We start from the raw sequence: 24920 nt of genomic DNA, 5'->3' as shown, positions 1-24920 counted from the left end.
TCAGTCAAGGAAGAAGCATTAGCATTTTGTGAATTTATTAAGAATTTGGATGGTTCATCAATTGACAATCCGGAACCAACAACACTAGCAAGTTTATTTGCTGGAACACATGAAGCTCAACCCCCAGTATCAACACCAATTAATGTTGTTGAATTAATTAATTTACCATATGAATTAAGACATTCTGTTAAAGAACCACCCAAATTACTCTGTGATAAACATTCTTTGACTGATTCAGAGAGTTTACCACGTATAACTAAGTCAAATGCAGCTAAAAAGCAAGAAAAGGTAACTATCTATGGTCTTTCCATAAAATAACTATCTTAAGATAAAAATATTTAGCACCACTAACCGTTTTAGAACTGTTTAAAAGGACACCAACTTCAATGCTTTTTCTCATTTATAAGAGTACTGATCCAAGGCTCTTACAAAAAAAGGCCTTGTATTTTAATTTCCCCAAATCGTTTTAAAAAAAATCAAGTCATATAAGTCTTTAACTCCCAAATATATTAGGATTTATCAGTACACGGTTGTGGATATTGTTAAGTTTTAATTGAGATCATGAGCCGGTCAATGTTAGACCAGCATTGAAAACCCGAAAACACTGGGCGCTTATTTCGTCTTATCGTAGGACTCAGCAGTGCACACCCACAATCCCGCACGCAGGATTTGAACCCAAGACATGTGTTATCGCACTCCTAACTTCTAGACCAGTGAGATTTAGAAACTGTTCACAATGCGAGAAATCCTCCACTTATTTTTATGAACAACAACAGTATAAACAAGTTCTAGTCCATTTACTTGGCTTTTAACTACGCCTTCTGTGTTTAGTCTAGTGAAGTTAAATACTAAGTTCTTTAGTAGACAAGAGTCAAATTCGGTTCGACTTAATTTGGTTTGAGCGGTTGAATATTGGCACAAAAAGGTGAGGTTCAAAGACAATTTCATAAACCTACACCTGATAAATTAGTTCTATTAACAAGAAACAACACAGTGTTAATAAACTCTTACTTATTGATGATTGTACCCTAGTGTTATATACTTTATTCCACGAATTAAACTGAGTCGGTAATACAGAAGGCCATTCTTAGATTACATTGAATGATATATGATCCATACTGTAAGTTAAATGAGGTTGAAATTCCATGAATCTCAAATTTTGAAAAAAACTAGTGAGTGATAACACGACCATTCAAGATACCTAGGTCATGGGGTTCTATTGCTTATGGAATCATCTACAACCCTAGATTACAAGTATTTAAAGAACCTTAATCAAGATCCCTACATTTGTTGACATAGGTCAGTTAATTGGTCGGTGAAACCACTATAGTGTTGGGTGTTCACGAAGTTTAAGAGTTTCAAATAATGGTTATATTATCTATCTCGTACCCCTAACTTTTCAATGGTTCTACTATCAGCTCATTGAGAATACGGTAATCAAATAGATTACAATCTTAGCTAACCAAAAGAGAGTAGTCCAACCAACTGTTGGCTGTTTGTTGATCTGACTAGCCTCAAATCACAAAAGTTCAAATTGCTCAATTATTTGTACTAACAATCCATATAATATGAAAATAAACTTTCGAGGAATGAATGATACAGTCAGATGAAATCTGACCGCGAAAAATAGAAAGTCTTTATTTCACCAACCAATTCTGGCGATTGGTGTCAGTAATTGTTACCAACTCAGTTTTTTCTTAGTGTTAAACATCCAGAATCTACACTGGTGTCAGTAATGGTGTCTAATGGTTCACTTAATTTGATCTCAGTATTTTTCTTCTTAATGGAAACTCCAATGAAACTTTATAATTGGGTTGGAACTAACTGCTATTTACATCTTACATTTCTTTAATATCAGTATAAATGAAATCCTAAAAATAAACAGGGAGCTTCAGAAGGCTACTAAGTTTTCTGCACTATAAATATAAATATAAGTTGAATGATGAAATAATACCATTTAAATGAAGCGCTTCTTGGTTGGGAACAACAATCCATGATAGTCCGGTAAAATTAACGCTGATCGGTCAACATATAAACTATATAGTTTATTAAAACCAAACAGTATAAATAGAGTGAAAGTTCTGTATTCCGAGCCCAAAACGGATTAAATAAATAAACTTAAGTAATCCATAAATTAATTTACTAAGATTGGGACAAGTTGTATCGACTAAATAAAAATGGAAAGAGGGTGAAGACTAGGAGATATCGAAAGTAATTGTCAGTTAACAACATGTAAGTATGACGGATGTATTCAATAGGTACATTACGTATATTTAACCAACGCTAAGAGTATTTTACCTATTTTCTTTCGATTATTAACTAATAATCCAGAATTTTGAAAGATTACATTATGGTGCATGGTTTATCCCACCCAAACAATGGAAAGTTGTCAAAGATAATGGTGCGAATACGATACACAATAAAAGTGAATTTGACAGTGTTAAAACTAAATCATATAAGGAACTAATAGAAAGCTTAAATGGGAAAATGAAAGAGACACATGGATACGATGCCTTTATGGAATTTATACAGAATAAAAATAAACGTATACCGAAGGTGAGAAAAGAAGCATCTGATTTTAGTATTCATACATTATAACAGTCTATGTAAAGTTTGAGCTTTATGGTTAGATTATTCATTGAGTTGGGAAATAACTTCGACCGGTAAATTTCTCGGTGTTAATCAAGTTTTCTTTTTCCTTGGTGAAATGTCACAGTCAAGTAAATATAATTGAACGTCACCATGAGTAGACTGAGTGAGTCAGTCAAACCAAACACTTTCCACAGCATGAAGTTGTCTTGACTTGTCTTTAACTTGTTTTGCCTTATAAGAAATAAGAATTTATTATGAAGAGAATACGGTTTGATGTCTCAAGATGGGAGTAAAGCGTTCAAATCTATCAATACTTGATATGCAGTAGTGAAATTAATACATGATTGGTCGTTGAACGTGAACAAATAGCTACAGATTACTGACTACAAAATATATGATTTCTTTTCCTCTTATTAATCGCTACTCCGCATTCACTGAGAGTGACCGCTTGTGATTGTGTTGAATAAAGTATTATCTAGTCTATACTCTGGTTCTCTATTCTGGGTCGTGAATCCTGGATCTGATAAGACGTGGCTAGTCTCATTATCGTATTAACATATTATCGTAAAATACTTGGGTGAAAGAAATATTTTGAAAATCCGTTATATCAGTACTAGAAAGTTTAAACTTGTATTTTAAGAAAATCGCATAAAACTGGGTCACATATTTACCTATTTGTTTGTCCAAGGCAAGAACAACAAATTTATCACAATAACATAAAATCATTTGTTTCATATTTTCTTTTCAGCTGCTTTCAATCCAAACATCATTGTAGTAATCATTAAAAATGTGGTGTACATACATATTATCAGACAAATTCTCATCAATAAAGATTAATGTAAAAAGTAATGAGTATGGGATAGTTAGAAGAGATGCTCGTATAGTTCAATATCTAAACGCTGAATATATGAATATTCTAGAATGAAAATTAAGTAGATAGAAACAGAACTCTTAAGAAATGAAATGAAAGATTATAGTTATATAATATTTAAAATATAAGATAAATTTGACTGAGTACAAGCCAGATAAGAAGTAAGAAATTATAATTAGTGTCATGGAAAAAATAGGTTACGTAAAGAACATTTTAAAATCAGGTTACAATGACGAAACAAGATTGACACCTGCATCTTTCTGGGTGTATAAGTCTGATTACATTCTTCCTCTTTAATGTCTCACATCAAGTCGGCGCCCAAATACTGTTAAACTATTAGATCAAATTTAAATGAAAGTTCTTATATACCAGTTATGGGAACTGATTCAGTAAAAAAAGGAGTAAATTCAATGCCCTCTGTTTCTTAATTATGTTGACAGTGGACACGTCATAAATTCATTCAAGATAATTAACAAATATTATTTAAAATATAAACATTCAACCATCTGAACACCTGAAAGATGTCAAGAATATTCGGGGTTTGACAACGCTCTGTCCGTAGCACTTTTATAATCGAGGATCTCAAATTCAATCAAACTAGGAATCAGAAATGGACGAACTCAAATATATATTTGGAGGATAGTCGATACGTTGGGAAGTATGTAATCAATAGGGCTGCGTAGCATGGCGTACCCGATAGTGATCTGGTGTGTATGCTTGATATATCGTCTTCAGCTAGGGTGTGTCCAGTAAAACTAATGAGAGTAGCACCAATGTCAAAGACTGGCAGAACTATTTATTTTGAGGATTTATTTACTGCTACAATCACTTATAACTTATCCATACTGATTACACTTTTCATTAGTCTTCATCGATGAGAATTTGTCTGAAACTATGACATAAAGTATGCACAAGACATTTTCAATGACTACTATAATGACATTTTAGTTGCAAGCAGCTGGAAAGAAACTGTGAAATAAATGAGTTCGTGTTGTCGTAATATACTCACTGCTATTGCTTTATTTAAATTCATCAATCGAGAAAACTTGTATAAAGTAATCGATTTTTGATATCTCGTACCCGTCTTACAATAAAATTGACCACTCAAAGGCTTAAATTAACTTCAAGAAGAACATTCCCCATTGCGAAGTTGATATCACTGTACACAACGCTATGCTCAATAACGCAAATGAAAGTAGGCAAATATCCGTCATATGTTGCCTCCAAATGCATATATCATTTCAAATGTACATGCAAAAGTATGAAAATTGGGCGGACATAAAGACGACTATCTACTCATTTTAATGAGCATATTCAATAAAACCTGCACCTTCAGCAGCTTATTACCTATAAGATACGGAGCATAACGTGGATTGAATAAAATCATACAACGTTACAAATAAACAATCTAATTCCATGTTATTAAAATCCTCAGGAGCCATGGCAATTTGAAGGCTTGAACCCTGAGTTTTGTATTCAAAAAGAGTTATTGGTTAACTTTCGACTGCCTTGTTAATATTTAGTAAGTTGATTTAATACATCCACTTCCTCTGCCTAAACTTCCAAGAAATGTCATATAATCCAGTAGAATGAGCTTAACATTCTAAAATTTACTTAGCCGATTATCGAAATCTTTTAGAACTTAATTTTCAACTTCTTTCACATCACACACAACATGAATTGATTCACAATTCAATTTCAACATTATACTACTAGTTAGAAACAATCTAGCATCTGAACTTTTATGTAGTTGAAGTGAGGGCAATAAAATGAAACAAATTCATTGTATTCTGTTAATATTGTTTTTGCCTTGCTCAAGTTCGTGAAGTGAGCCAATTGTATAAATGGCAAAGAAAAAGAGTAAGGACATTTCGACCAATCAGCATGCGCCACAATCTGATCATTTCGTCCAATCAGCATACGCCACTAAGACATAGATGACTGGCAGATAGCTTTAAACTCTAATTGGATGATTATCTGCGTTGTTGTTTAAACTCTGGAAACGACAAATTAACGGTTATCAAAACCCCAAATAAGCCTTTTTTCTGTATACAGATGAGACTTGGATCAAAGCTTTTACCCATATTTTGAACGTCCTCTCTAATGTTAAACTTCGTGTGTTTAAGTAGTCTGGCGTCATAGAAAGTCGATAACAAGTGTTTAAGTTGAATGCCTGTCACTATACAACACTTTTAATCTACTTGGAGATAGTATATGAATAACTGATTATTGTTTCCTATTCTTTTCACGCTTTTTAGTTTATGAAATTGCAATAAAGTAACTTGAAAACTGTAAATCGGTCGAAAATCGTTTACCGAATTGAAATTCTCTTCATTTTCGAGACTGAATTAGTGTTTTTCAGCTTTATTACTGAGAAGGTCAACCAATGTTCAGAGATTTCTAACAAAGACAAATATTATATATTCAAAACACTAGTCATAAATTAGTCTATTTGATTTCTTAAAAGGCCTAAATCAAAACCCCTATTTAACGTAGTTATAATATAATATTCAGATATTCTCTGCTCGTTTATTCTAATGTTGTAAATATGAAAAAAATCAGTGATGTTTATTAAATCAGAACGATATGAACTCGTTTCATTTACTTAACATTTTTATTGGTTGCTAACTGTTCAAAAGTATCTTTGCATCGAAAAGTTTACTCAGTTAGATTGGATCATTGGTAAAATATTGCGCGAAAATTAACCCTCTGATTTAAACTTAAATTAGTTGTTAAGCCACAAGTGACCAAACACGTTGATTAGATCATCCACTAGCCAAATACAAAAACCATGTCGCACACAGTGCGGTAAGACCAGTGTTAATAAACCCGTCATTTTCGATACCTTTAAGAACAACGGAAATAAATCTTACAAAATATGGATTGCTTACCTACTTATAGAACTTTTTTTAAAGCTAACAGTGTCTAACGCTACTTAGTGTTAATGTTAGTATAGCAGGTCTTTAACTTAGCTATTTTCGTCACAGATGATAAACACATTGTCCATGTATTCCTGGTATAAATGAAACCTACTAGTAGTTGGTCAGTGAACAGTATCTTCCAGCCTCTCCATAAAACAGTATGCTAGGAGATAAGTCAGTATTGATTGAATCACAACAATACCAAGTTGCTTAAAAAATTCTCCATTGGATTTGAATTCCTCATTGAAGCGACAAAGTGGCAGTAGCTCTTTTAAGTAGTTTTGGGATGCCTATGTCAGGGTAGTTATGATCAACCTGAAGAAACTGTTCTTCGATGGACGATCGTTAGATTTCATTTGCACAAGCTATAAACGGAAGCTTTTACCAACTTAGACGAAGAAAGATAACTCGAAATATAAAACAACTAACTAGATGGGAAATATCCGACCAATAATAATTGCTTGAAAAAATCCCAAATAATCATATTCACATTATATACCGGATTCATAAATTGAGTTCAAGAAAAAACTGGGTAATAACTACCATCAAACTCTCTTTAAATACCAGTCAGTCAGTCAGCTACAATGTAGGACCAGACACATTTATGCATCGGTCCAAGTTGCCATACCTTGTGAGCACAACAAGATGAACACCGGATTCATAGTTAATTCAGTATGGGTAATATATAAAAGAATAGTTGTATATAAAGATATAGTATAGGAAGGAAGTTATGAAGCAATTTTAATCTCAAGGTTTAAGGGAAGATAAAGAGTGTATACACCTACGCCATTGTGATCGATTCAGAGCCATGTCACCTAGAGTCTCCAACCAGGGCTGTGGTAACGCATTTCTCCTGACCATTCTTTAACCGTATTTTGATAAGGGCCTGGATTTATTTTTTACAAAAAATAACGTAGTCAGTTTTAAAAGCTTTTAGAAAAGAGTAACAATAAGCAGGGATAAGACGCAGGCAAAGCAATTTGAATTTCACGGAAGGCGTTAGATAGAGTTGATGGAGGTAATAATAACTTCAAGAATACTACTATAAGAGGAATAAAAGAAGAATATTTTAGGTTTAGACTAAAAGTTTCGATCGAATGTCCCTAAAGCCTATAAACAATATGAAAATAAAATCTAAGTGATATATATATATATACATTTGGGAAGTCATCCCAAATCTCAGTCACACGATAAGGACATTTGGTGACTTCTTTTTTTTGTACTTTTAATGTGCCCACATAATTATGTGCACTGAGTGACAGCATTGTCAAAACCACTCCATTAAACGGTGATTTAAAAAAATAAATTGACTGATATACAAACTTCCCATAAAACTCGATATCATGCATCAGAAACATTCATAATTCGGATTTGGTCTCAGTTTATTAATTATTACCTATGAGTTGTCACTCTTGGTATCACTATGCAAACAAACTTACATAACTGAAGCTAAGTTGGTGAGCTTTTTTTAACGTCATCGTCGACTCAACTGTTAATTTATTCGAAGTCAATCAAATTTACACTTAGGTGTAAAACACCTCTTATGAATATAGAACTACCTTATACCCATTCACATCAACAAGGTATCACAACTAAAACAGAGTATTACTAACCACTTGTAGAAATTGACCGATAGATCTAGCAGATTCTGCTACACTGATCCCGACTCATCTTATTAGATACGAATTGCTGAAACATTAAGGACCAAAATTATATTTCATTAAAAAGAACAGACTTATAAAAACTAAAAACTCATAAATAACTTTGTACAATGAAATGTATTAAAAATTCAAAGCTCCCCCCTTGCTTGAAGATAAGCTGCTGCTTCAGGATCATGCTTGTGCATATTACTTTTAATCAAGCTGATATAATCTCTTTTTTCAGTACAACCACGACATTCTAGCCCCCATCTCTCTATGATCTTCTTAAGATCCTTCACTTTGGACTTTTCAAAGTTGAACTCCTTAAAATCTATGACTTTTTCTGACAGGGAAAATTAGGTAGAACAAAGCACTTACCGTATCTAAGATCACAGATTTGAGAGTCTATTTTGAACAGCTTTTCACAAACCTTTTCCACAGGCATCTTCCATGAAATTGGGTCAACTAGACTATTAAGAATATTCGCCGCGGATGTTTTAAGGCCGCCAACGTAATAACACTACGGGTTTTAAGGACAAATAATATGGCTTACGAAACTATTGTCCTTTCCAACTGAAGATTCACACCTTTTCATGAATGCATCTCTGATTTTCGCTGGTGAATTGAAATCACTAGGCTCAAGTGACTGGATGAAGGAGCCGACGAACTTTATGCACACTACGGAAATAAAAAATTTACTAAATTAAGTTACCTTCGCAATTTGATGGGTCATATTTCTTCGTATGTATAATATTTAAAGAGGTTGTAAGAATCAGAATACAGAAAATGACAGACATATCCATGTAGAAACAGTAATCAAATTATCACGTACACTTGTCACGTCTCTTATTGGACAAAACCTAATGCTCTAGAACAATCAAACAAATTCTATAAATTAATTAGGGCGTCTCGATAAACAAAAGACTCCTCCAATGATAATTAAATCAGTTGTAAATTTTGTGAACAATTTTCACAGTGAAAATAGAAAGTGATATTTTTTCTATTCACTTAGAACTTCATCAGGCTTCACTCCAATAGTCAGTCAGTCAGCTACCATGTAGGACCAGGCACATTTATGCATCGATCCAAGTTGCCATACCTCGTGAGCACAACAAGATGAACACCGAATTTATAGAAGTACTTAATTTAGTTGTGATAATATATAAAAGAAAGGTTGTATATAAGGACATATATGAAGCAATTTTAATCTCAAGGTTTAAGGGAAGATAAAGAGTGTATACACCTGGGACAGTGTTTCGCGCACTAGAATCGTTGGCCATGGCGACATTTGAGGAAGAAGCCGAAAGAGGAAGTTTAGTGTTGAAATTTGAGGTGGGGGGAATAATAGGAATTGAAGAAGTAGATTGATTATGAATGCAGTGATCTTGAGTGCTGTCGGAGGTATGAGGGCAGCTATCGCTTCCCGGTTGCCCACACCTTGGAAGGGTTCTTCTGGGGGCACCTGAAAAGGAGATCGGATTAGGAGTGGTCTTAATGACCTGAGAGCTTGACCGCAGTGCCCAAGGTACAACTGCTTGAAGTCGGTCACACACGACCTTTTTGTGGGTAATCTTTGTGTTAGCTCCGTACTTGTTGGGACCTTACCGCCGGAGACGGACATCCGTGGGATAAGGCGAGGTGTGCATTTTTAGGGTCGACCTTTTCTAACTCCACCCCTCCTTATGGGAAGGCAGCATCGCTGTTATGCTGACTGTCTGAAGGGAACACGTTACTCTCGTCACACCTCTGTACAGTCAGCAGTGCGACTTCGCTTTCAGACCTTGGGTTTGCTGCTTTTAGTCTTACCGCTATTCAGCCGACCTGTCTGGCATGGTAGGACTCTGAGGAACGATTGTTCCAGCCAGTATAGCTCGATCAGTTCATCACGACAGGCAAGCCTGAGCACCACGTCAAGGTAACAGCAACGGTGACGAGCCCATGTGCACCATTGGTTTAGAATCAGGGTTTTCTAACTCCCCTGGGTGGACCCTCCGTGTCCACCAACCCGATTAAGGTGCCGTACATTCGCTTTTCGTCCTCTCAATTTCGTATACAACACCCCCACCGCGAGAAGTCAGTGAGTAGGACTTCCTAGGCAGAGGTTATATGCGCGTGGCCATATGAAAGCATTTCGAGAGGGGGAGTGGACTCTCCCTACTCTCGGCTTTACCAGGGCATTTGGGGGAATCACTAATAACAAAAACATTGCCCAGTAAATGTGTTATGAGGCTAAAGATGCTTTGTATTCAAAGTTGTACAGTGAAGTAATATCCTTCGTGGAAATATTAGTTACCAACGTTCCTATTTAACATTATCATTAATCGCATTTAAGTAGCACACAATCGTCGGAGTATTTGCATTTCTTAATAAGCGTCAGACAAAGTCAATAATGACTTTATGAACTAATAATATTTCGACTGATAGTTCTTGATGGTTTCTCGATTTAATCTTATGCTACAGCGCATTGATATAAGTGGTTGCTGGAGGTGACGTGCACATATCCTAACCATTTCAGTCGGTAAAAGTCTGAAATGTCATCAACCAATTTACCTGGTACATTACGTTCAATCTCATGTCATCATTAATCAACGATTAGTTTAATAATTCACAGCTACTGCTCAGGAGACAATTATGGTTAGACAGAACCAAACTCATTTACTAGACATGTATGTAAGCCACACTGTAATTGTGATACTACTAAGTTAACCAAACTGACGCTTGTGAGGCAGAGTTTGATTCAGGGATTTGGTGATTGGAAGTTGGACGTCTTAACATAAAGTTCGCGATGTAAATCTGGTTTTAGCTGGACAGTTATCAGTGGAATTCGATAATACAGTTGAAAGTGAGCCAGTTATGATTGTGTTGCCGGATGCTCATACACAACAGATGACTCAGTTCATGCACTTCGGTTTATGTCGGCAGTGTTTAGCATCAGAGAGAGTACCATACTATCGAGACATAAAATAGCTGTCAAAAATATATCAACCATAACCAAATAATGAGTGGTTACTCATTATAAAATAGCTTAAGAGCTTTTATACCAAGAGCTCGTGATTTAACACAGGACTAAGTTTACTCTTATACAAATGAATGACATGAAAGTAAATTCCCCCTAATTGCCCTTGTATAGACGAAAGTGTAGAGTCCGCTCTTCCCTTCAAATGCTTCCATATGACTACGCGTATGTAACCAGTCAGTAAAGTCCTACGTAGACAAACACGATAATAAGAAAATGCAGATTTATCGTGTGACGACAGGTGTACTGTGCCAACAAAAAAGCGAACACCTCCCTACATGGTTAGGAGATGGTACCGTCAAGACGATACGCAGCTCGGTTCTATCACGTCTGACCAATAGAAGCCATGTAGTAGACAGAAACAAGTCATTTAAAGTTATTTATCGTATTTATATTAGTTTTTCTTATGGGGTTCGACCTCTTCTCTTACACACAGGAATTTGAACTACCAATCCAACTCTTTACATTCATAAAAAATTTGTAACACCTTTATCTCCCTCCCTGGCCTGAATAATTTACTTTATTTATTATCATTTCCCATACACTTTGTTCGTTTAATTTTCTTTACACCCTCCCACCCATTTTTTCCCAAATAGATGTTTCATTGTCTGAGCACCTCTCACCACATAACCCCATAGTTTTTGTGAAGGTTATCTCAGTATCTATATCTCTCAAGTCATTGTCTTAATTCTCACTATGAAAAAATGGATGCAAATTTTAAGCATTCTTATCAACTTTGCAGGCGTGGTCATTTTGCTTAACTCGTGCCTCCTCATGTTAAACGTGTTATTTTATCCCCAGCCCAAAAGTGTTCTTCACAAGTACTAAACATCCTATTGCTTATTGTCACCACAGGACCAATAAGTGTAGACAATGACATGGCTTCTATGTAAGATCTTATGGATTAGGTATTCACATAATGACAAATCTGTGATTTCGGGATAAGGTCTATTATTATAGCAGTAAAGATAAGTGTACTAATACTAAAGTGGACCATAATTCTATAAACTCCGAAATTTATTAAGACAGATCTTCTAAATAGTTCGGTCAATTTTGGTAAGCTGAAATGAACCTAGAACATAAGTTGAAGCTTAGTGTATGCCATATTAATTCAACACTAAGCAGTCCATTTCCGGAGATAGAGGCAGGAGTCAGTATACCTAAGCTCTACAGAATAAGACAAATGATGGATTCCTAAAAAGTTCCGACAAGCAACCCCTAAAATCTTTTCTGGTTTCCAACGAGTAGAAAACCTACTGTTGAAAATTCATATAAACTGAGTTAATCTAGAATATATGTACGTTTATTAACAGCTGTCTACGCAAAATACTTTGGATCCGTTAGTCAGACACTATCAGCGACAACCGACTGTACGAGAGAGTATTCCAGTGGAGGAAGAAATCAGGAAGAAGTGCTGGAAGTCGATAGGACACACACTGAGGAAAGCACCCAACCGCGTCACAAGGCAAGCCCTCACATGGAGTCCTAAATGCCAAGGAAGAAGAGGAAGACCAAAGAACACATTACGCCGAGGAACAGAGACAGAGATGAGAAAAATGAACGAAAATTGGAAAAAACTGGTTAAGGAAGGCCCAGGATAGAGTGGGTTGGAGAAGGCTGGTCGGCGGCCCATGCTCCATTGCGGGTAACAGGCGTAAGTTAGTAAATAAGTCTTCAGCTCTATTGATATTATTGAAAGACAACTCACCAAAGCGAAAATCAACGAGCGGTGAGAAAAACGGTGAGAAAAAATTGCACCTATGGATTTTCACATTCTCGTATTTCCGAGCGGAAAGATCTCTACACTACTACGGGCTGCACAGTTAGGTGTTTCACAGAAACAAAGGTATACCATGTAAATCCTTACAGTCTACCGAATAGAGTAACGGTCCTCAAAAATGTGGTGGTCGCGGTAAGCCTTGACGTCATCGCCATCTCAGAAATGCTCTGACTTTGGAAGCAGACTAAACAATGGAAGAGTTTAAGTCTCCCTGTGCTTTCGAAGCACGTCAGTTACTTGAGCTGTCACAACGGTAGCGACGATTTTGTGACATATGAATTGCTACAGTTCCGGTTGAAATGTAAGTGGCGAAACATCGAATTCGTTGTTGTTTACACTAGCCCTGAAAGTGTTAAGGACTTCCTCAAATATGATATGAAATTCTAATCAGGTAGGTGTGGAAGCCTTATAGTGTGAAACTTCAACCCACCGTCTATGAACTGGGCAAACATAGATATAGGATCATCAGGAGCACCGTTTCATCACAAATTTTAGAACAAACAATAACCCTAGCTATAGACTCGGACGCACAGTTGATGCTCAAGGTATTAACCCTTTGAAAGCGAATCTACGACCACTCTTGATTACCCAGAAATGACCACAATCAAGCATTCACGCACGTTCAGAGGTCTGGTAAGTCCTTATTTTCGCTTTATACCGAATTATATTCCTCTCACGAAACCCCTAACAGACCAACTTCGTGGAATTGCAAATATCAAAAATTGAGACGACGACTCGAAGAAAGTATTCTCCACAGTTTAGTTAAATGCCGCAGTAGTAAGTATGTTCGCACACCAAGACATCATGGCACTTATTATCATCGCTGTTGATACATCCGGCTCGGTAATCGGCTGAGTCATACAATAGTCGGTAGGTGAAACCTAGCAGCCTATGTGATAGTTTGTGATACGGTTGCGAGACACTGAATCAAAGTATAACTATTTTGGCAGCGAACTCCCAGCTATGTATCGTGAAATATAGTGCTTTTAATATTCCACTATCGAACATAAACTTCTTACAGTTCCCCCAGGCCCGTTTTCAGACATGCAATCCTCTCGAGAGTCATAACAACCAAACTACATCTCACAGTTTGCTTCAGATATTCAACATATTTCTGGTGCAAACAATGTATTTGAAGACGCTTTGTGTCGCATAATTTCCCCGAACAGTTTTCACGGTATCACCCCTGTTAAACAGTCTCAGATTCAAAAAGAGGGCACATCTCCAGCACGAGTTATTTTTGACAGCCAAGACAATGTGACTCAAACATATGAGAACAGGTGAGTAAAATTTACGATGTGAAATGTCTAAAGTTATGGGTTATCCAGGAGCATGGAAACATTATAGATGCAACGTTTTAAAATGTTGCACCAACTTGCGCATCTAGGTGTTCGACCAGCCACCAAGCTTATTGCAGAATAATTTGGTTGGCCTGGTATGAATAAAGGTGTAAACTGCGAGAAATCTAAGGCTACTAGACACAACAAATGTCTCTTGGGACCCGACGCAATTCCTGACTCCTTTCAACCATTTCCATCTTGCTTTGGTAAAACCCTTACAAGATCCAAGTGGATATTCTTATCTCTTTACGTGTGTAATCCTGTTCATCCCACCAACCCCTGGAACCTCTATAAGAAGGACCATACAAAGTCCTCCATCTAGAACCCTAGTACAATATCACCGATAAGAACGAAACTAAAAATGACAACAACATAGACTATATAAAAGCTGTGTACTTAGAAGGGGGCTCTATTTCGACTTTCCCATCAAACAGTCGAGTAAAGCAACTCTACAATGATTAGCCAAAACGACGAGCTGTACAAGAACTGTAAGGTTTCCAGAACAATTAAACGATCATTGCACGTGGGTCATTTTTTAAGTTTCCGTTTCACTGCGTTTTTCATGTCCTTCAGCCATTTAGTTGCTATGATAATTACAAGTATTGGGATCAATGTGCTAACTAATGATTCACGAAATACTGCAATATACAGCACGTAGGACTAGATAAGCATAAACGGACGTATTGTATTTGAAATGCGTAACCAGTAGGCAATCCACTACAAAAGAATCATTAGTCCATGCAAATACGAAACTGACATTTTTACATGCCTACACGTGCGTATACATTATTATTTAAAAGAACCAAAACAGGAACTGTCGTCGAATTTTTTCCACTGTTGCATGGAAAAGGATTTTTCTCATGTTCCTCTTGCTTTCGCAAGTACGAGTGTTTTTCGATATGCACATACACTTTCATTCTTTCTTCTTGAGTTATTGGGAAGATCACAAATAATACGATGAATCGGAATATTCGTTCCACATCACTCGCCACTATGTTGTACTGAGTGGTTTCTTATGATAATGAAAGCCAATCAGATACTGCTGATCACAGTGAGCTATCAGGAGAGTATTTGCCATCCAAAAGCTCGCTGCGTTTAGTCTTCTAGCCGATTATTTCTTAGGTTCATCACCACCACAGTAGAAGGGGAAGTAAGTTGTATCGCGTTAGTACATCCCTAAAATAAAGATCTGCCAGTCTTCGACATGGGTGCTTACCTCATTAGTATTACTGGATACGCCCTAGCTGGAGACGGTAGAACACTCAAACTTACCAGATCACCATCGGGTACGTCGTGCAACACAGCCCTGGTGACAACCAGTCAGCTTAGATCATATACTTCCCGACCATCCTTCAAATATGTCTTCGAATTCGTTCACCCCTGACTTCTAGTATGACTGAATTTCGGAACCTTGATTATAAAAAGTGTTACGGACAAGGCGTTATCAAGCCATGAATACCTGAGGCATATATATCCTCTTTCTAAAAACATGGCAATGTTTCCTATCACAGGTACATTTCACAGAGGTGTGATAGAGTGGCTCTACTCTCATTGTCAGCAGTGGTCAAGTACATTTCAGTATTTTACCCTTATCATGAAGACTGGTCACATGTCCGATTTAATTAGCTCTTTAAACTCAGTTTATGGCAAAAGACATGCTTAGGCTAGTCACTAAACTTTTCTACATATTTCAAAGAAGTCTGTCTTAAAAAGAGGTAGGTGTTGGTATAGGTTCAAAGAAACTTAAGTGAAAATATTTCTGCAGTTTCAAGGCTCCCATCTTACTGGAGGCAATCGAAAACAAAAATTCTCTCCTGTGTACAGATAGACTTAAAAAAACCTAACCACAGTCCATAAGTAATTGATGAGAACTTCAAATCGGAAACGTCCTCGTTATCATTATTTTCAAGATAATTTAAGGGGACAACCTCAAATCTAAAACCAGTTAGTTGCTATCTAATTACAGAACTGCTCATCGAATCGTTCACCATCGTAAGTATTGAACTGAAAATAGAGTTTCAGCTCATGTTGGAACATTTGGAAAGTTTTATAAACTGAGATAACCCTATTCTTCAGCCCCTCTCAATCTAGAACGGACTGTAGACACATTTTCTACTCCTTAAGAGTAGTCAAATGCTGGAGTTTGTTTCCGACCGAACTAGTGTTAGCGAATTCCTAGGAGTTTTTTTAAGAGAGAACTTGACATATTATTGAGGACTAAGGACAGTATCTCGCTATAATTTACGATGTTTTCTCCTCTCTTTTATCGTTAAATGTACCTTGTTTCTTACCTGGGGCATCGATGATCCACTGATACTAGATACGGAAGCCCGTTAAACGAAAGCTTCTATTCCATCCATAACCATCTGAACCATTTGAAACTTACTGATAAATTTATCTCCCAGCCGAAAAGCTCATTTCTTTATGCAGCTTCTCTTCGACAAGCCAAAACTGGAGTTTCCCAACTGCTAAGTCCTAATGGCCCGAGTCATAACGACGGTGATGCCGCTAACCTCTCGGCCGAACAATAATCTCGGATATTTCAACCGACCCACATCAAATATACTGATGAAAGCTTCATTTGCAACTTCATAGGACAATCCCGAAGTGAACCTGAGCGCTGACTTGGTGTTCCAGAAACTGCAGCACCTAAGAAAAGATGCTTCTCCTGGTCCGGATATGGTTCATCCTGCTTCACTGAGGGAAGCAGCTTCAATCCTGGCAACACCGCTTAGTGTAATGTTCCCACACTCGCTAAGCCGAGGCAAACTACCGGAAATTTGGAAGCTGGCTCACATCACACCAATTTTCAAAGGAGGTTGACGCAGCGAACCTCCAAGTTACCTGCCAGCTGTTCTTCTCTCTATACCTTCAAAAATTATGGGGTCCCTGATATACGACGGTACACATGACTACTTAAATTTCTCTTCACCCCAACAGCATGGTTTCAGGAAGGGACACTCTTGTATAATCAACCTGCTGACTGCGGTGGACAGATGGACAAGCAAGGGGAAGGTTGACATCATTTACTTTGATTTCTCAAAAGCTTTTGATTGGGTTAACCATATATATCTCATCAATAAGCTCAAAAGATTGGACATCAAACCACCTCTGATTGACTGACTCACTTTCTCTCAGGCTATGGAATGTCCTAGTGGGGTCTCCCAGGGTTCATTACTAGGACCTCTTCTCTTCTTGGTTCATGTAAACGATCTTCCTCAACAGGCATCGTCTGACTTATTACTTTTTGCTGATGATGTGGAACTCTGGAGAGAGATACACAATCAAGAGGATATATTGGCACTTCAGGAGGATCTAACTCGACTTCAAAGTTACGGCAGACCAACAGAAACTTTTAACACTTCAAAGTGTAAAGTATTCCATCCGCGACATATTGCAGACTACATTTACAACTTTCGAAACTCCTCTCTAGAAGTATACCAGGTCGAAAAAGTTTTAGGAGTGTTGGTACCCTATGATTTGAAGTCTTACAATAACTGTAACAAAAATGCCTTTCAAGCAAACCCTGCACTAGTAACACTGAGGCGCATTTTTGGCCAGTTTGACGGAAGAACTTTCCATACAATCTTCAACAGTTTTATTCATCCCTATTTAGAGCAAGAAAACATAGTATTTCCTCTCTCACACCAAAAGGATCAGGACACTCTGGAGCGTATCCAACGGCGAGCCGCGAAATCAATTCGGGGACTGGAATTCAAACCTTATGAGGAGCGCCTCCAATCACTTAACCTTTACCCATTAGAGTACAGGAGTCTCAGAGGTGGCCTTTTTATGACTTACAGTATCCTTAACACTTCTGGTCATCCCCTTAAACACCCAACTAAGCTTAGTCCCAATACAAACCAAAGGGGTAACACCCAGAAACTGGAGACCTAACATAGCAGAGCGAACTGTAGACACAACTTCTACTCCTTAAGAGTTGTCAAATGCTGTAATTCTCTGCCGACTGAGCTAGTCCAGGTGACTTCCCAGGAGTCCTTTAAGCGGAAGCTTGACCTATTCTTAAGGACTAAGGATAACATCTTATTATGATTTACTAATTTCTTTTTTTCCTATTATCGTCAATATATCTAGTTTCCTGCCTGGAAGTATTGACGATCCACTGCCACTAGACACGGAATCCTGTTAAGCGAAAGCTTCTTCTATTCCGTCCATAACCATTTGAACCATTTGAACTTCACGATAACACGTTCAACCTTGTGTTGGGGATGTAGTATGTTAGACGTGGTACACTTACTAATCCCTTGACCTTGGATGTGATATGACTAAGGTCACTCACGTTATATTTGACGTCGATGGTCTTATTTTGGATACAGAATCCATATACACTGAGTTCACATCAAATTTTCTCAGTGGATATAATTTACAGTTCGATTATAACATAAAAAAGCTAATGATGGGAAGAAAACCTCATGAAGCCGGTGAAATACTTCTAAAACACTATAATTTGCCACTAAATGCTGATGAATTTATTCAAAAGCAGTCGGAGTACATTACTCCAGAAAGATGGGAGAGTGTTCAATGTTTACCAGGTGCAGAGGAACTTATTTTTCATCTTGCTTCACATAATATTCCTATGGCCCTGGCTACTGGTTGTTGCAGTTATGAACTTGATCAGAAAATGAAAAACCATCGGGATATAATGACTAAAGTCTCTCATTCTGTTTGCTCGGGTGACGATCCTACTGTAAGTTTGTGACCAAACAGAAATGTGATGTGCCCGTTTAATTTTCCAGAATGTTGTGACTCTACGATCTAATAACTTAATTTTCGGCCAATAGGTAACGGCTTCGCTTTGCGTTTCGCCCTATAAACGACGAGTACAAATGTGATATACCAGGGTAGTAACGATTATGTAGTCAAACTCATCCATTCCTGCTTTAGTTTCTTATCTTTTTCCTGTTCCATCCCCCTTGATTTTTACTTATGTTATACGTAGCAATGTCAGAAAGCTTCGAAGCTTGTATCCGTTTCTAGTATACCGAGCCAAACTTCTTGAATACGTATAAATTTCTCAGAAATTCCCTCTGAGATAAGAATTTGTGTTACTCCTTTCGTGGTATCCTTGTGTATGTGTTTAGTCTTTTAAGTGAGTATATCGATGGAGCAGGCACCACTCCCTTCAACGGCAAATTCTTGGAGTCAATTTAATAACACAATGGGAAGATCTACACATCACGACTATACTCTTCATTCATAGCTCTGAACTCTTCTATCGTGTCTTATGTTGTAATGACCTGGTTGGAAAAATAATAAGGGATGCATATATTTCTTAGTCATTTAATAGTTCATTTTTTAATTTGATAACATTGCCTCTCTGACGCTTAGTGAACCTATTTAGTCTAACTTTGCGAGTCATCAGTGGCCTACTGCTCTGCAACAATAACCAAATGACAATAGTCTCCAAGTCATCATTGTAAATAAGAATTGATGACAAATGCTTTCCGATTCTTTTATTACCGCCCTTTATTTATCCTATATGCATAGAGACACTGTTACAGTAATGTGTTGGCCATGTCTTAGACCAGCTTAACAAGATGTCAGGATTCACCTGGATTTCTCGTGCATCGTCATTCCAATTTCTCGTAATATTTTGACATTATCGGGGTGAAGTAGCACTGAAAACTGAGTAAAACTTCGAGGCTCATTAACATAGGATCAATAAAAGCCTACTTTTGTTATCTGTGGTACTTTATCAAGTATGAGTTTCCAAAAGTTACTTCAGAATTAATTCGTACTCTCATCAACAAAAACTCGTTGATCTACCGATAAGTGGTTTGCAATCGGTTCTGAGCCTATGAACTTACTGTTCGTGTACTCTCAGACATCCTACTCCGAAAGCCCCAATGTCAGCTCCAAAATAGTTGCTAAACTATCGAATCACGTCAGATTTTTTATATATTGTAAGGGAAATAAATTGATCTTGATAAGTTCGACATCAAACAGTAGTTTAGAAACACTTGTGATATCGTTTTCAGCCTCTGAATGTTTTACAGTATCTCACATGTACTTGTATATAGTTATTACGTTGCAATTTTTAAAAAAAGATTTTCATACTCAGCAAAACCTTTGATATCGGGTTCACAATTCTAACATTTTCTGTAGCTTTAAAACATCTTGTCATTGTGATTCCCAAACTGTTTCTCACATTTTTAATTTACATTAATTTTAGATTAAGCATGGTAAACCTATGCCGGATATATTTCTAACTACCGCTAACAGATTTAAAGTTCCTCCAGATTCCTCTGATAACGTTTTAGTGTTTGAAGACTCTCCAAATGGTGTTGAAGCCGCTCTGTCAGCTGGGATGCACGTTGTATGGATTCCTGATCCACGAGAACCACCTGGGAATTTTCCAAAATCAATTTCATCCATTGACATATCACGTATCACTAGATTAAATTGTATGTCTGATTTTAAACCTGAACAGTTTGGTCTTCCGAGGTTCGAAAACAACTCTTGATTATGTATGTTTATCCATGTACTTGTCTTCATTGTAAAGCATTTCGAAAAATGGCTTCCGGTTTTATGGAAAATTCCGTTTGATTTTGAATGGGTAGTTTCAAACAGTTGTTCACCGATTATTTGAAAATCGTTTGTTAAAGTCCAAATGGTTGGAATTAAATACTGTCGACATGTGCCCCCGGGAATCTCCCCCAACTTTCACTTGAAACTATTCAAATTACCAGTGACAAATAAGATCGAAAACTCTTTCATACTAAATGCGTGATTAGTCGTGTTCATATATTAGCTTGGTTTGTAGTGAGGATGAGAGTCATTTGATGTAAAATGTTTCCAAGCACTGCCATGCAAAGATGTATGTCATTGTTATTAAATTTTAATGAACAAATGAGTTCTTCGATTACAGTTTAAAGTAAATCAATCTTTCTGTTCATCATAAAGCTGAAGTTACATCTGGGAAGACTGAGTTTCTCAAACACACCTAATAAGAGCGTTAAGTGACTATACAAACTAGCTCATAATCTTGCCAGGATCATAAAACTCAATGACAGGGAAGTGATACATGAACTCAAAAATTTCAAGTGGATTCAACATGCTGCTAACCATATGAAAGCTGATGAAACAATGTCTATTGTCGATGTTTACCCCTTATTTACAAGTATACTTATTAATTCTTTTGACTTAGTGATTTTCCTGAAGGGGCTTGGGTCAGACACTTTGTTTAGTTTCAGTCTCAGATTTGTATAACTATCGTTTCCATTCCTATTGACTTGTGTTTGGCTGCTGATCTATGCATTGGCAATATACTCACTTTATAGGTATCAATGCCAAGGTTGGACTTGATAATTTCAAATAAATTGAGAATTGGGTATAAAGTTAACAATGTATGTTTGTATGTATGGTTCAAGTTTACCAGCACTATGCATTCTAAGGTGCAGAGACCGCTTCTTCAGAAATTTCAGTGTATATTCCGACTTTTGGATTTATTGTTGATTAAATTTAAACCGGAAAATGTTTTTAGGTGTGAATCCTATGTTTATTTTTTAAAAATTTGTGAAGATTTCTAATCAAGGTTTATAATCATAATGTTCTGTGCTTATTTTATTCTTCACTTGATATGTCTCATTCATCCTGTGTTTTGGCTGTTTGATTTGTCTTATAACTTATTATTCCACTTTGTCTAGTTTTCTCACTGCACTATTCAAATGCGCCACAACTCAGTTGAATATTTTGGCTTAGTTTAAATTACCTTGATTACTTTCAGTTATGTTCGATATCTGGGAATTTCGGCCAACGTATGTGCAACCCAAAGTAATGTCGACTTAAAATTTCACTTATTTCCTTTTCCATGTTATTAGACTAGCTTAGTCCCTAACAGATGGAATAACCACTTGCTTTCTTGATCACTTCGACCTGACCCATGAAATATAGCGCTACTAACCCAATTCAGTAGTTCGCTTCATTATCTTGTTTTCAAACCACCCTTCTGTAAACAGTGTATAGTGTTATTTGAGTGGAACAAAAGTTGGACGGGTTGCTCTTTCATGTTACTAAATAGTTCTTTGTTTTTTAAAAACTAATCATCATTCTCTTTTCCTTACCTTGCTGATGTATTGTATCCTCTATGAAAAATATTACTTTGACCTGCAAAGCATTTTACATATCAACCAAACATCTTATGGGTCATTCAATCCTAAAAAGTACTTGTATAAATGGCTATATCAGATTGCTAAGCATCAATATTTGGTGTCCTAATATGACCTTCAAAGGTCACGAAGCGATTAGGTTGACTAATATTCTGGCTAAAATCTGGGAAACGGACGTAATCCCATCTGACTAGTCACAATCTCTGATTGTCCCAATATATAAGAAGGGGGCCAAAATCATCCTGTGATAACCATAGAGGGATTAGTCTGACTAACATAGTATCTAAAATACTAGCCTCAATAATTATCGGGCGCCTAACTAAGACTCGTGAACTGCAAACACGAGAAAATCAGGCTGGCTTCAGACCTGGTCGTGGCTGTATCGACCACATATTCACCATTCGTCAAGTTTTAGAGCACAGACATGCTTATCGGCGTCCGACAATGATAATTTTTCTTGACTTAAAAGCAGCATTTGACTCTGTAGACCGAGAGGTTCTGTGGCAGTGTCTGTCATTGAAAGGTGTACCTGAGAAGTACATAAACCTTGTGAAGGCTCTTTACTCGAACACTACCAGTCGAGTGAGAGCTTATGGCGAACTGTCATATGATTTTACAACCTCAAGTGGTGTCCTTCAAGGCTGTCCACTATCCCCATTTTTGTTTAACTTCATCATAGACCTGTTGCTGGAAATAACGCTCTCGTCGACTGAATTTTCAGGAATTGATCTTCTACCAGGAGGTTCACTTATCGACTTAGAATACGCAGATGACATAGTCCTGTTTGGTGAAGACACTGACAAAATGCAGAGTCTTCTGTTGGAACTCAGTAATAATGCCAGGATGTTTGGGATGCGTTTCTCCCCATCCAAATGTAAATTGTTACTCCAGGACTGGCCTGTGTCAACACCTGAACTAAGGATAGGGAGTGAAGTAGTCGAACGCGTGGACAACTTCACTTATCTTGGAAGTCTGATCAGCCCTAATGGGTTGGTGTCTGACGAAATCTCAGCACGGATTCAGAAAGCTCGTTTGGCTTTTGCCAACTTACGTCACCTATGGCGAAGACGAGATATCCGTCTATCAATTAAGGGACGAGTATACTGCGCAGCGGTTCGCTCTGTTCTACTTTACGGCTGCGAAACATGGCCATTAATAGTAGAAGATACTCGTAGGTTACTAGTATTTGACCACAGATGCCTTAGAAATATTGCTCGCATCTGCTGGGATCATCGGGTAAGTAATAGTGAGGTTAGACGCAGGGTATTAGGGAGTGATGGTAAATCAGTTGATGAGGCTATGAATCTTCATCGACTGAGATGGTTAGGCCACGTGTTACGTACGCCTGAACATCGGTTACCACGACGAGCAATGTTGACTAGTGTAGGGGATGGTTGGAAGAGAGTTAGGGGCAGCCAAACCAAAACATGGCATCAGTGCTTGAAGTCACTAACTTCTAGTCTGAGCCATGTTGGTAGATGCAGACTACCTGGTTGGGGTCCGCGTGGCAATCGTAACCAATGGTTGGAGACTCTAGGTGACATGGCTCAGAATCGATCACAATGGCGAAGGTGTATACATCTTTTTATCTTCCCTTAAACCTTGAGATTAAAATTGCTTCATATCTGTCATCCTTCCTATACTAAATCCTTATATACAACCTTTCTTTATATAGTACCACCACTAAATTAATTACTTCTATAAATCCGGTGTTCATCTTGTTGTGCTAACGAGGTATGGCAACTTGGACCGATGCATATATGTGCCTGGTCCTACGTTGTCGCTGACTGACTGACTGATGACCTTCAAAGACCTCTATTTCCACCCAAAACATATTCATTCACTCTTTACGAAACTTGGATACTTAATTCCTCGTCACTGATTTTTTTGCGATACATGACGTTGTTTACTTTAATATATTCTCAATTTGATCGATTTACTCAGTGTGTTTTTGTAAATTGGTATGAATTCAACTTATACGTTGAGTTTCTGACGTTCTATCTGTTTGAAATAATCCTGGTTGTTCGTTACATATTAAATGAAATAAATGTGTTGTTTCGACTAACGAAGAAATGTCTTACGTAACAAGAGTGTCTCAGTTCTATTTCCCATATGTTATGTCAATACAGGAAGAAAACTAGTGATTGTGTGGTGTGTGCTACTTATGTCGACATAAGTAGTGTATGACAACAATCAGAAGTGGAATGTCTTGTAACAGAAGGTTGAGATGATCTAATCGAAGAGGACGGGGACAGAGAGTAATTGTTATAGAGATGAAGAAACAATGGAGTTTGAGACAATTGATGGAGGATTTACAAAGAAAGTATTAAACATATTGTTTTTCAGATTTTACCAAATAACTCTGTAATTTTGTATTAAAATAAACTAATTTTCCCCACCTGTGTACTTATTCATTACAATATCAGAGGTATCAAGGAATCAAAAGAAATAGTTACAAACGGAATGTAATGTGTGAATTATGCATTGTTCTAGATGAAGAGACGGCTTATTACGCCGCTGTAGGTTTGAAACTGTCGCACCTAATTTCTCTAACAGTGGTTAATAAATTCTACAGATATTCCAACCAGGAATTGTTCACCGTTCATAACTCATGCTGATCAGTAGGAGTGT

General features: G+C 37.1%; 3 protein-coding genes across 3 annotated transcripts in view; 2 read left to right on the top strand and 1 right to left on the bottom strand.

Moving 5' to 3' along the window:
* Window positions 1-349, top strand: part of Smp_145150 (hypothetical protein) — a gene marked incomplete at its 5' end in the record, with an annotated part of 8660 nt that extends 8311 nt beyond the window's left edge. The window contains one exon of the mRNA XM_018797075.1: window positions 10-349. Coding sequence (XP_018652153.1) covers window positions 10-318 — 309 coding nt within the window. The 3' untranslated portion in view covers window positions 319-349. The remainder of the gene's footprint in view (window positions 1-9) is intronic.
* A 7734-nt stretch (window positions 350-8083) lies between these two features.
* Smp_042400 (hypothetical protein) lies at window positions 8084-8876 on the bottom strand. The gene is made up of 4 exons (XM_018797074.1): window positions 8737-8876; window positions 8578-8702; window positions 8403-8544; window positions 8084-8367 (listed from the first exon to the last, which is right to left on the bottom strand). The coding sequence occupies exons 1-4, from the start codon at window positions 8825-8827 to the stop codon at window positions 8174-8176; spliced, it is 552 nt and encodes a 183-aa protein (XP_018652152.1). The 5' UTR covers window positions 8828-8876; the 3' UTR covers window positions 8084-8173.
* Window positions 8877-18427: 9551 nt separating this feature from the next.
* On the top strand, window positions 18428-20690 carry Smp_042390 (putative 2-deoxyglucose-6-phosphate phosphatase). Its single transcript, XM_018797073.1, has 2 exons — window positions 18428-18868; window positions 20354-20690. The coding sequence occupies exons 1-2, from the start codon at window positions 18443-18445 to the stop codon at window positions 20642-20644; spliced, it is 717 nt and encodes a 238-aa protein (XP_018652151.1). The 5' UTR covers window positions 18428-18442; the 3' UTR covers window positions 20645-20690.
* The last annotated feature ends 4230 nt before the right edge of the window (window positions 20691-24920 follow it).

Source organism: Schistosoma mansoni, chromosome 4 (genome assembly GCF_000237925.1).
Source record: "Schistosoma mansoni strain Puerto Rico chromosome 4, complete genome".
Lineage (NCBI taxonomy): Eukaryota > Metazoa > Platyhelminthes > Trematoda > Strigeidida > Schistosomatidae > Schistosoma > Schistosoma mansoni.
The sequence above is the reverse complement of the archived record's forward strand: the minus strand, read 5'-3'. Positions and strand labels throughout refer to the sequence as shown.